Source organism: Chanodichthys erythropterus, chromosome 9 (assembly GCF_024489055.1).
Source record: "Chanodichthys erythropterus isolate Z2021 chromosome 9, ASM2448905v1, whole genome shotgun sequence".
NCBI lineage: Eukaryota > Metazoa > Chordata > Actinopteri > Cypriniformes > Xenocyprididae > Chanodichthys > Chanodichthys erythropterus.
Genome location: NC_090229.1, coordinates 8,546,425 through 8,559,730, shown reverse-complemented (window position 1 = coordinate 8,559,730; position 13,306 = coordinate 8,546,425). Strand labels below are relative to the sequence as shown.

At 37.2% G+C, this 13,306-nt stretch overlaps 1 protein-coding gene across 2 annotated transcripts in view; it reads right to left on the bottom strand.

Moving 5' to 3' along the window:
* The window catches only part of kcnd1 (potassium voltage-gated channel, Shal-related subfamily, member 1), a 73,524-nt gene extending 65,659 nt beyond the window's left edge, over positions 1 to 7,865 (bottom strand). For both annotated transcript variants that reach the window (XM_067393515.1, XM_067393514.1), the window contains exon 1: positions 6,751 to 7,865. In XM_067393515.1, coding sequence (XP_067249616.1) covers positions 6,751 to 7,865 — 1,115 coding nt within the window. The remainder of the gene's footprint in view (positions 1 to 6,750) is intronic.
* Positions 7,866 to 13,306: the final 5,441 nt, after the last annotated feature.

Here is a 13,306-nt window from a genome sequence, read left to right as displayed (position 1 = left end):
TCCCTGATCAGAACCTTGACTTCTAAACTAGGGAACTGACTGAGACGCACCCATACGTTTATAAAAGACACCTGACCCATCAATTGAGAATGAGAAGAAATCATAAACCCTTCCCTTGAACTGCACCATATCCACACCTGAATTAAATCTCTGTTCTCAGCCAGCATTATCTCTTATGCCACAGTCAAATCCCCCAGCAAATCACGATACACTGTTACACACCAAAACAAAAAAAAAACCATGTGGTGCCCGCTGCTTCTAGCACGAGATGAATTATGTGAACTGAACCAAGACCAGAACCACATTACATCACTAATACATAATTCTGACAGGTCATCAGTCTGAGGAGACAAAAAATAAATAATAAAATAAGAGCCACAATCCCATCACGCAGCCTGACAGCTTCAATGAAGTGATAAGTTGAGTGGTTTCTGTCACAAACGTTAGCGCTTAACGCGGCTGCTGTGAGGTCTTTTGGGTCTTGCATTGTTCAAGGACGACGCTTTTCCCACAAGACACTTATATAAGCCAACAGCAGATGGTGAGAGTGGACTCTAGAGAGGGACGGTGACGCTCTGGGACAATAAGTTTTGTCCTCTTGTAAAGGGAGCGATTAACGTTACTCCCCAACTGGAACGATTTTGAACAGTCCATCACATCTGTTTTTGATAAATGACAAAAACAAGCATTTATTTATTTAATATGACCATATAGTTCCATACCTTGCCTAATGTGCACTTTGAAAGCTGAAAACAAATGTAAATGTTTGAATGTGCACTATTTTGTAAGAAAGAAAGAAAGAAAGAAAGAAAGAAAGAAAGAAAGAAAGAAAGAAAGAAAGAAAGAAAGAAAGAAGTTACTGTCAGAGCTGTAGTGCATACGTTAGGACATTTAAGATCTGTTCACTCAAGGGAACCCAGGTTTAAGTTTGACCTGGGTCATGTCCCAATCCCATTCCCCTTCACTCATCCTATTTTCCTATTTTGTCTACACTCCACTTTCCTTAAAATAAAAGGCAAATAGGCCAGAATGAATGAATGAATGAATGAATGAATGAATGAATGAATGAATGAATGAATGAATCAATCAATCAATCAATCAATCAATCAATCAATCGGGTCATTCCATGTCAAAATCAATAAAATTTCAGGGTCAATTTTTTTTTTTTTTAAAGATAGATAAACAAATGATGAAAGCCAAAATATAAAATGTCATGGATGTTGGGGGAGGGGGGGGGGTGACTTTATCATTATTTTATTTTTAAACAGAGATTGATAGGTCTATTAGTAAAATCTGTTCAAAACCAAATGTGGGTCACTTTTTATACAGCTTTTATACAGGAACGTCTGAAGAACAAATAATGTTAAAACTAGAAATGTATCTCGTTTTTCTTACACAATTGCATAGAACATGCCTGAGTGCAATAAATATTAGAGGGAACCAAGATACATTTCTAGCTTCAACTATATTAATTCTTCCGACATTCTTCTTTAAACACAATAAGTATCAGCTGTTTGAAAAGTTACCCACATTTGGTTTTAAATAATTGAAAATGGGTAAAATTCAACAATTTGAACATGGAGCCGCATTGAGCTCCCCATATCTATGGGATTGAACCATATAGTGCCTTAAAAATGAAGATTACAAAATAAAAAGTTTATTAAGAATGAGGATCTAGAAGGATATTGCGATATCTTTAATACTTTTAGAATTACAGGTACACAAACTTTGGAAAAAGAATATTTATTGCACTCAGACGGGTATGTTCTAAAAAAAAAGTGAAATACATTTCTAGTTTTAACATTATTTGTTCTTCAGACGTTCCTCTTTAAAAAGAAAAAAGTATCAGCTGAAAGTGTTCAATTTCCAATTTTACTCATGGAGCCAAATTGAGAACCCAATATCTATGGAATTAAACCATATTGGGCCTTAAAAATAAAGATACTAAAATAAACCTTTGTTAAGTAACAGAATCTAAAAGGATATTAAGATATCTTTAATACTTCTTGAGTTACAGACATGCAAACTTCAGGCAAAAAAAAAAAAAAAAAGCACAAGAAATGCTTTTTCACATTTTTGAACTGTCACCGTTGGCATATAATGCAACAAAGATTGCGGAAGTCAACAGATTTTACTAACAGACCTACCAATCTCTGTGTAAATATAAAATAATAATGCTGCCATGTTTCTAAAGTCATTTTTAACCCCCTGTAATCGGACTCAATTTGTCATTTTGACCCCCCTCTACAAATATGGGTGGATTACTCAGTAAATACACATCTATGACATTTAATATTTTGGCTTTCTTCTTCATTCATGTATTTATTTCACTAGAAAAAAAATTCTAAATCAAAAATTTTTTGATTGATTTGACAAGGAATAACCCATTTGCAATTCATGAAATTCAACACAGGTAATACACATCTATCTAATCAATTAATTAGGGTTATTATAGTTATTTTTATATACTAAAACCATTACAAATGTGTTAACTGAAAATAAGCATCTATCTATCCATCTATCATTTATTTATATCACATAGTTTACGAGCAGCTTTTGTAATTTCCTATACCGGGCTATTGTATCCTGCTTTTACTCAGGTTGTATTAAATAATAACTTAGAGGGTGCATTAAACATTTAACACACTATCCAAATGGAACGAAGCAGACATCTTAATTCAGTAGCTCCTGCTCCAAACGCTGCCCTGTCAAGGTCAAAGGAGAGGAAGCGTAAAGTTGGATATTAAGTCCTGGCAATGCGCATACCACTCAGCTGCCGCCACAGACTGACCAATCGAATCTTGCACTCACTGCGAGTCTCTAAAGAATGCTCGTTCCTTTGATCTGCGCGCATACATTTCCTTCTGCACAGTAAGGCTAAAGCAGAGCGTTTATCCGGCTATCACCAGAGGGACCACGACCAATCAACCCAACCCGGGATAAAACATTAATGCGTCAGGTGATTTCTCTACAGTAACTTCAGGAACACCCACAAAAATATTCATTTATTCAATTCAGACATTCATTAACATGTACGCTGAAGCATGCAACCTGATGGAGTTATTTGCTTTTTCATTGCCCGGGATTTCCGAACCACAGAAGTGCATAATTATATTTTGAACATATGATTATGGGTTTAAAATGCCATACTTCTTGTAGCTCTGTGCATATTAACATATAAATGCAAACAGAAATACTGAATTTGAAAAATTAATATTACTTTTGTTGTTCCAACATGACTGCTTCCAGATTTGATTTTCTTTGGAGACTATACAACGGTCACATAGCCGGGTCTATGTAAAAGTAATTAGTTTGAGGGTTATATGTCACTGATTAGGTTTTAAAGTTGCTGGATGGCATCACAGTCACTTGCTTTACATCACAACTTTTTGTTTTTTACCCACATAAAATACACAATCAATATCAATGTCACCAATCAGTTTAAATGCACCAATGATCATGACTGTACATCTAACCTACACTGTAAAAACAAATTGTTGGTTTAACTTAAAGTAAGTTATCTGGTTGCCTTAAAATTTTGAGTTCATTGAAATAAAAAAAATTAGCTAATACAATGAAGGCGATTGATTTAATCAACAGAAACTCAAAATATTATGTTATGTGAACTACATTATCTAAGTTAATTTGATAAAAGAAAAAATGTTTTGATAAATCATGAAAATCATTTTGTACAGTGTAGGTACATTTTAAGAGACAAAGCGAGTGGCACTTGCCCACTCAAAACTACTATACTGTCTACAGGACATTTGTACCTATATTATCATCCGCCATTATAAAAAACAAAAAAAGACAAAACACAAAATCAAATAATTTATAAACAAAATACTACACAATTCCTCAACAAACCACACAATTTCAACCATCACACATGAAAAAACATGTGACAAAGTTTAATACTTTGTTCAAATCAGCCTTAACTATGAGCAACTGTAACACGTTACAAATGGTTTGCGTTATTGTACATATACAGGTATATTTGAAACCATAATACTGTCAAAACATCTGAGCATCTAACATTAATGAGAACCATTTGTTTGGGGATTGCTCTTCATGAGGCAAATCTTCTATAATACAGATTATATATTTGGCTTTCTATATAGCAGGTGTAAAAGATCATGTCATTTTACAAAAAAGACTTCTAGATAGTAATAACTCAGCTCAGATACAGTTATCATCCTCTTCCAATGATCAACATCCCTACAGAAACCACTGAAGATTAATGCATAAATTGTGCATGACATTTAATGAAAAACTGCTGAAAACCTGATAGCAGGTAATATATATATATGTGCAATGATCATGTAAGCAGAATGATGTATTGCTTCAGAGTGTTAATACGCAGCTCCTGACATTTGTACGATTAGCTCAAATATTATGAGTAATATGGTGCTATTTCCTACATTTACATAATGCATGGGAAGACCAAGATTAAAGTTGTCAACTTGTCATCAACATTAATGTGAATCTGATATCTAAACCTGTCCACTATTGTCTCTAGATGATCATTATTCACCCATTGTCCAAGAGCAACATAAATTCAGTAGCACCGAACTCATACGCAACACAGTGTTGGGTACCAACATATCCAATGTATACAGCCTGCAACTCCAAATAGTATGCGAAACAGTATGCAGTATGCAACAATAAACATGACAAGTAATATTACAAACATTACAAAGTTTGATTTGAAGTCAAAAAGTATTTGAAATTCAGAAAATAAAGATTTTGCAAAGAACAGCAAACGACAATCAAATCATTTGTATTGATCTTGATCATTTGACTACTGATTTACAGTCATTACTATAACTGTAAAACAATACATTTTGGGTTTATTGCAATATATGTATATATTATATGGGTCAAAAAAACAATACTGGTCTAATACTGGTCATATATAGAGCAATTATAGAGAGTTTTATTTTAGCATTTATAGGTACCATAGTTCAATCCAATCATCAATTAAAAAAAAGTTGAAATTACACTGACTGATGGGATACGATAGAAGCATATTACATCAATGTATAACTGCAGAACTCATGGTAAGTTTGTCTTGAAAGGTTTATATGTATAAGTATATAATCATCAAAAATCTATTTCTATATGGTGAAATGAATGGGAATTTTATTTCCAGAACCTGGAAGACTGTTGTACTCTATCCTAGTACCTCAGTGGCTCAACCAATGGCATTAGTGTTCAGGTAAACCTGTTGAAAACCAATAAAATAAGTAGATTTTGCTGCCAGTTCATTCATGACACTGGAAATGGAAGGTCAAGAAATGCATGTTGCATTGTGGGATATAGTATCTCAGAAACTGTGCTATGGTTATATACTGGGTTTTGCCAAATGCAGTTGTTCATTCAGGTGTTTCACGCAGAAAACTGTGCAGTATACTTAGTACAAAAAATAGTAGTATGTTATGATAGTATGATTTTCCGAACACAGCCTACATGTGCTATAGTGCTGAATGATTCTCATTGCATCTGTGTGGGTGTTTTCTACCCAACAACAACATGGGAAAAAAACCATATTGAGACATTTTGCAAAACAGCCAAACAGAAAAAGTTGAAGAAATACACACACATACACACAAAATTACTACACTTCATCTATCCTCCTCATCCTCTCCTCTCAAATGCAGTGACACAGCGTTTCACTCTTCATCTATCACTCTGAGGGATTAAACTGCATCAATGAACAAGAGAAAACTGGACTCTGTCATTTCTACTTCCCTAAAGCCTGACAGCAAACCAATGGCCAGAGACGTGGCTGAAGACCATAGTGCAGAAACAGTACATAATTCATTCACAGCATGAGTATATGAGTAAATGACTCACTACAGAGAAGGTTTCGAGGCATAACTGAGGAAATCAAAGGTACATATTCTGTTTTAGCAGGGGGTGATTCACTAACCTTACAAATGTGCATTTTTTTTTAAATATAGGCAAGTTTCTTACCTAAAAAGCTGCTGAAATACCAAACCTGTATGCTGGTGAAATGAAAATGACTCATTTAAATTGAAATGTCTAGCTATACAAACTTTGTTCATGCAAACTTAGGGTGGCCCTACATGTGAAGACCAAATCAATGTTAAATCATCATCTTAACTTAAATTCAAAAGAACTGTTTACACAATAGCTATAACTTAATAAAAAAAACGGTAATGCTTTAGTATGGGGAACACATATATGCACTATTATTAACTACGACTTTTGTCTCAATAAACTCTTAAATTACTGCTTATTAATTGTTAGTAGGGTAGTCATTGTAGCGTTTAAGGTTAGATATGGGGTAGGATTTAGGGATGTAGAGTATGGTCATGCAGAATAATTCATTACTATGTACTTTATAAGTCCTAATAAACAGCCAATATGCAAGCTAATAAGCAACCAGTTAAAAGTGAGAATTGTTCCCCATACTAAAGTGTTACCAAAAACCCTTTGTCCATATTCAAACTCAATCTTCACCGCAAAAGACTTGGTGGAACTTCTATATAAGAACACTGTCAGCATCATAAATGAGCAATGAAGCAGTAAGTGGCTTGGACCACATGGGACTTTTCCAGAAAGTTCTTAATGGATCTCATCTACTCCTTCATTAGCTGTTTTAAATACTACCGTTTCACTGCAGCCAAAGCAAACACTCGACAGTCGTAGAAAAGCTCTGTGCGTAAAGAAGATCAATCTGTCACATATTCAAAACATCTGCAGGTAAAACGGGAATGAACTTACCCAAGTGTTGTCATGGTGACTATGGTGTACCAGAAGGAGGCTGGGATGCTGGTGAAGTTGGTTCCCTTGGTGCCTTTCTCGGCGTAGAACATGACGGTTGCAAATATGATGATGGCCATGGTAAGGGAAAACAGGAGGAAGCCCAGCTCAGAAGCACAGCTCTTCAGAGTATAACCCAGGATCCGCAGGCCCTGAGAGTGACGTGAGAACTTGAAGATCCGGAAGACGCGGAACACCCTCAATGTGACAAACGCGCCACTCACGTCCTCGTTCTCAGGCATGACCAGGCCGATGTAGTAGGGCATGATGGCGACAACGTCGATTACGCTCATGACCGAGCGCATGAACTTGCAGCGGCTGGGCGCGGCGAAAAGCCTCATGAGGTACTCGAACGTGAAGATGAGCACGCAGGCCGTGTCCATGCAGAAAAACGCCAGCGAGTACTTCTCACCACACGGCAAGTCTTTCTTGCTACCTTTGAGGGGTCGGCAGGGGACGGTTTCCACTACGTTCGCTATAACCGAGACGGCGATGAAGAAACCCGTGACGTAGTAGAAAACGAGCGCCATGGTGCTTGTGTGGGGGTTCTCGAAGGCGCGCCACAAGCGCTCCCGAGATGTGCTGTGAGGCGGCAGAGGGGTGTCTGTCGCCATCTCGGCCTCCGTGTCCTCAGCCAGACGCTCCTGGTTCTCCTTCTTGCGGTCCCTGTACTCTTCCATGCAGCAGTCTCCGATAATGTCCGGCACGATGCCGTAAAACGCCAGCTCCTCGTCGAAGGCCTGAATGCACTCCTGCCGGGGGTAGTGAAGCTTACCCGTACGGTAGAAGTTCAAAATGTGGCGAAACATCTCTGGGTCCCTGTCGAAGAAATACTCCTGAGTGTCCTCGTTGAAGAAAAACTCCTTTTCCGAACTGCCCAGCAGAGTGTCGGGATAGCGGTCCAGCGTGTTTTTCCATGTCTGGAAACGGAGCCCGCTCACGTTTACGAAGAGGATCTCGTCGTTGCGGCTCTTTTTGTCCACGGGCGGTTTGGGCATGGTCTTCTTGGCCAGAGGAAGCCAGCCAACAGCGGCTGCCCTGGCAAACGGTAGCCATGTTGCCACTCCGGCAGCCATCTTTAATTTGGTGGCTATACGTTGTTACTGAAACAAATATGCAAAGTCAGCCCTGAGAAGATTTTCTGAACCTTTCTGGACCAGAAAAAGTCTTTCCAAACTAATCATCCGAGCTGAGGATCTCAGACTAGTTAAGTCTCTCGGTTGGTCTGTACATCTAAAACACTAGGAAGGAATCCTCTGAGGTAAATGGAAGTAGGCGAATGTTTTCATTATCTGCTACAAAAATTTGGGGCTGTCAAAGTCATTTGAATCTCAGGATCTCCATTTATCAAAACTGATCCTGAAATAACCCATTAAAATTCATCAATTCAAGTCATTTGTTTGCAGATTGTGGCTGTTCAAAGAATCAGTTCAGCCATCTAAAGGGTTAACCCTCTTGGCCATATCTTGCAGGCTCTGCCGGAGAATACTGATTTGTTGCTGCGCTGTGCCGTTTCAAATTTTTATTAGTCAGTGATGAGGCTTTCTGAAGTTAGCAAGAGACTATTTCCTCTCAACTGTGTCCATTCTCTCATGTGTAGACGTTCTCCTTCCTTTTTATGCAATTTTTTAAGACTCTTGCCTTTGTTTTTCTTTCCGTTCTTCGAGTTTCAAGTGGCTTCTCAATCTCGCAAGAGGCTGAGAAGGTTTTCAGAGGGCGATGTCAGAACTACAGAGACCTGGACTCCATGTATGGCCGTTCCTTCATGCACCTGTCATGAAACAACACAACAAAACCTTAGGTGACGTCTGAAAGCAACATGGGACACAGTAGCTACTTTCATTAGCTTGTTTTACGTCAGAGACTTTTTAAATAAACAAGCTTCACAGTCTGTTTACGAAATCTCACGCTACATTCATTCACGCTTTACACAGAAAAAGGTGTGGCATTACAGCTACATAGTTCTATTTATAACTATATATTATGTACATAAATTATATATGTAATTATAAGTAGATGCATTTGATTTACTCTTATATATATATATATATATATATATATATATATATATATATATATATATATATATATATATATATATATATATACATATACACAGTAAATAAAAGCCATTTATACTTCTCTACAAATGTTTGCATAGAGAACTGTTGTTTATGAATGCAATCAGGCTAACAAAATTATTTGATACAAGTTCATTTTTTTGCATTCAGGTTCACAACAATCAATAAGTAATCAATAATGTGTTTCCCCACTTCTAAGCTAATGCAACTTCCTGTTGCATCTAAATGTCTCTTTATGAATGAATAACCTCCCTAAAGCAGAATCAGAGGTAAAACCTACTCAAACTTTTTAGGGTAGCATCACATAACCACACCGCTGCTCTGATGGGTCCTGCCGGAGGACAGGTGACCCAGCCCAGTCCCAACATAATGCATACAACATGCTCCCACAATCAAAAATCAATAACGCATTACTCTACACCTCCTGCACCGTACACAAGAACATGCACGTAGAAGATGAACAGTAAATTCAGGGGTTTCCTTTAGCACTAATGCAGCTCTTCAGCGAAACACATCATGCAACTTCTTCTTTTATTTTTTTGACTTCAACGCAAATGTAGGAGCTCCTAAATTTCCTACAATGCAAACGCTAAAGTGAGCTGTAAATAACATGACACAAAAAAAGTCGAGCAAGTTGCCAGCGGTAATGATAAGTAACGATCTATCTTTATAGACTTGTTACCTCTGAGACAGACGAGAGGAAGAAGCGTTCAATGTGACAGAAAGCTGATGAAAGAAAGAAAAAAGGAAAGAAACGGCAATCTCTCTGCAGCAGTCCTGGCATCTCGCATGCAGCTTGTGAAGGAGCAACCGTAACGCCTAGTCCTCCTTGCCTCTCTCTCCTCTCCTCCGCTGCTCTGTTGCATTCGTGCGCTGCCTCTCTCTCTCTTTCATTTGCTTGCTCAACCTCCCCACCCTCTTTCTCTCTCTCTATCTATCTCTCTTTCTCTCTACACTTATACACATCCATTTAAAGCTTAATATCTCTTGCAAATGCATCCTGCCCTACAATGGGTCATAGAGAATGAGGCAAAAGCTCAGGTTTCAGACAACCTGACAATACTAGATCACACAGTCTACTTGTGCCTTTTGTTGCAGCTTACTGCATTCAGACACATTGCATCCTCTCCTCTTTCAACAGATCGTTTCATATTGCTCCACCTCTCTCGGCAGTGGGAGTAGCATGAGAATTTCATTCTTATTTCAATTTCCTCAACTGTTTCTGCACACAATGGGGTGCCATCACACTTCTGAAAGCAGTCTGTAAGGAATTTGCTGGGGAACTCCTCAGAATCATTGAAAAAGATGAGAAAGCTCTGGGAGATGCTATGTGAGGTTTACATTACTGATATATACTGTACCACAATATTGTCCAATTTCATTTCAGCAATATTTGCCATATAAAATTGTATTATATACATTATCAGTTGAATGTTTGGAGACTCTAGACTTCTTACGAATCTTTTTATTTAAAAAAGCTGAGGCTCACTAGGGGGCCTTCAAGTAAGAGCTTTGTAAGTTGTTTATGTTATTATTGTAATGTTATGTAGGTAATTTAACGCCATGTCTTGGGGCGTTTTGCAAACTCTGCTCTAGCTGTGTGCGTTTATGTGTTTTGAAAGAGGCGTGGCTTTGGAGACGTTCTGAAGAGCGGGTGGGATCTCAAGCTTTCAAAGCTAGCTTGCTATTGCTAGCCTCTCTGAAACTGCCTACCCTACCTTTAAATGGTTAGTTCAGCCAAAAAATGAAAATAATGTAATTTATTACTTATCCTCAAGTCGTTCTACACCCGTAAAACCTTCATTCATCTTCGGAACACATTTTAAGATACTTTTGATGAAATCCGATCGCTCAGTGAGGCCTCCATTGACAGCAATGTTAATTTACACTTTCAGTGCCCAGAAAGGTACTAAAGATATTTTTAAAACAGTTCATGTGAGTACAGTTGTTTAACCTTAATATTATAAAGCAACAAGAATACTTTTTGTGAGCCAAAAAAAAAATAATAAAAATAACGACTTTTCAACAACATCTAGTGATGGCTGATTTCAAAACACTGCTTTAAGGCCTCACTGAGCCATCGGATTTTATCAAAAATATCTTAATTTGTGTTCTGAAGATGAATGAAGGTATTACGGGTGTGGAACGACATGAGGGTGAGTAATAAATGACAGAATTTTCATTTTTGGGTGAACTAACCCTTTAAAATAAGTTTAAAACAACTAAAACAAAATCAAGATTTAAATCACCCCTCAACAAATGTTTTTCCCCACGGTCTCCCCACGGAAAACCTGCATATATGAAAAGTGTTATTTCTAGACCCGGAAAAGTCAAGCAAATTAAAACAAACTTAAAATTCTAGGGGCATTTTTATAATGAATATACATTTATTTTTTGGCCAAGACAGAAATTGTGAATAAAAATGTTTTTATAAAAAATTTTTATAAAATATATATATGTTGACAATGTGAGGGCCTTGTCAAAAGTCAAAAAGGTTGAGAACCATTGATCTAAAAACGTCTTAAAAGCTTGAAATTGGTTTCTGTTAACATAAATCATTCTTACACATACATTTCTTTGCAAAACTAATATTATAATGGGCTTTATGCTGAACGTCACATGAACAAACAGAAAAACAGGTCTCACTGCATCTGCAAAAAAAGTGTTCATCCAAAAATGAAATATCTGACATTTATTACTTATCCTCATGCCGCTTCACACCCGTAAAACCTGCGATAGCTCCGTGAGGCCTCCATAGGGAGCAATGCCATTTCCTCTCTCAAGATCCATAAAGGTACTAAAAACATATTTAAATCGGTTCGTGTGAGTACAGTGGTTCAATATTGCTATTATAAAGCGACGAGAATATTTTTGGTGCGCCAAAAAACAAAAACAAAATAACGACTTATTTAGTGATGGCCGATTTCAAAACACTGCTTCAGGAAGATTCGGAGCACAGATGAATCAGTGTGTCGAATCTGCTGTTCGGAGCGCCAAAGTCACGTGATTTCAGCCGTTGGCAGTTTGACACGCGATCTGAATCATGATTCGATACACTGATTCATTTGTGCTCCGAATCTTCCTGAAGCAGTGTTTTGAAATCGGCCATCACTAAATAGCTCGTCATTTTTTTTTTTTTTTTTGCGCACCAAAAATATTCTCGTCGCTTTATAATATTAATATTGAACCACTGTATTCACATGAACCGATTTAAATATGTTTTTAGTACCTTTATGGATCTTGAGAGAGGAAGTGTCATTGCTCCCTATGAAGGCCTCACGGAGCCAGCAGATTTCAACTAAAATATCTTAATGTGTGTTTCGAAGATTAACGAAGGTCTTACGGGTGTGGAACGGCACGAGGGTAAGTAATAAATGACAGAATTTTCATTTTTGGGTGAACTAACCCTTTAATGACAGTATGAATTGGCGGCGATATCTATGGACTTTTAAGACAATCAGCTAACGTTAGTTCTTTTTATTGTTGCCATTTTATTCGATTTAAATATATAAATGTCTGTGAGAAGAAAAATAAAAAACGTTTAGATATTCTGCATATGCGATGGACATCGATTTCAACCTTTGTCCTCATGAATAATACAGTATGTAGACTAAAGAAGAGTTTGTGAATGTAAACTAGTGGTTGACTGATATGGGTTTTCAATGGATTAGGCCATTATCATCTTTGCATGCTCATTTGAAGGTATCTTGAGTAGACCAGAAAACAGAAGTTTGTTGTGCATAACCCTTATTGTTAAGGAAAGCAGAGCAAAAGCAGTCAACAAGTGTGCAGCATTTAAAAAACACACCATTTAAAAAGCGTCCCAGCATGTACTATATGTAGCTGGTTGATGAATGTCCAGGCTGTGTAGAGCTGGAATCTTGACAAAAAAAAGAGAAAGAATTTTCATTGGTTTAATATTCTTTGGTCAATTCTCATACTTCCATTTGTGTAATTTCATAGTTGTAATAACTTATTATTATAAAATATGGGAATATTAATAATAAAGAATGAGTAGGTGTGTCCAAACCTTCATTGGCATATACAGCAATCAGCCATCTTGATCTCTATATATCAGTAATTGCATAATCCATTGAAAACCCATATCAGTCAATGACTAGTTTACATTCACAAACTGTTCTTTAGTCTACATACTGTATTATTCATGAGGACAAAGGTTGAATTCAGCAGACTGACACTCATCCATTTAGCATTTATAATGACTGCGCTTTCCACTGCTGCTTTGAGGATGCCACACACATGCATGTGACTGGGGTCTGGCTTGTTGTGCTCCACCTAAAATAGTGGGATTTGCTTGCATTGGTATTAATATCTGTCTTGTTTACCCTGTGGAATTAACCATTTAATGTAATAGCATACTGTACACACATGCACGTAAACATTGTCTGGTTTCAGTTATAGAGCAGGCATTAAAT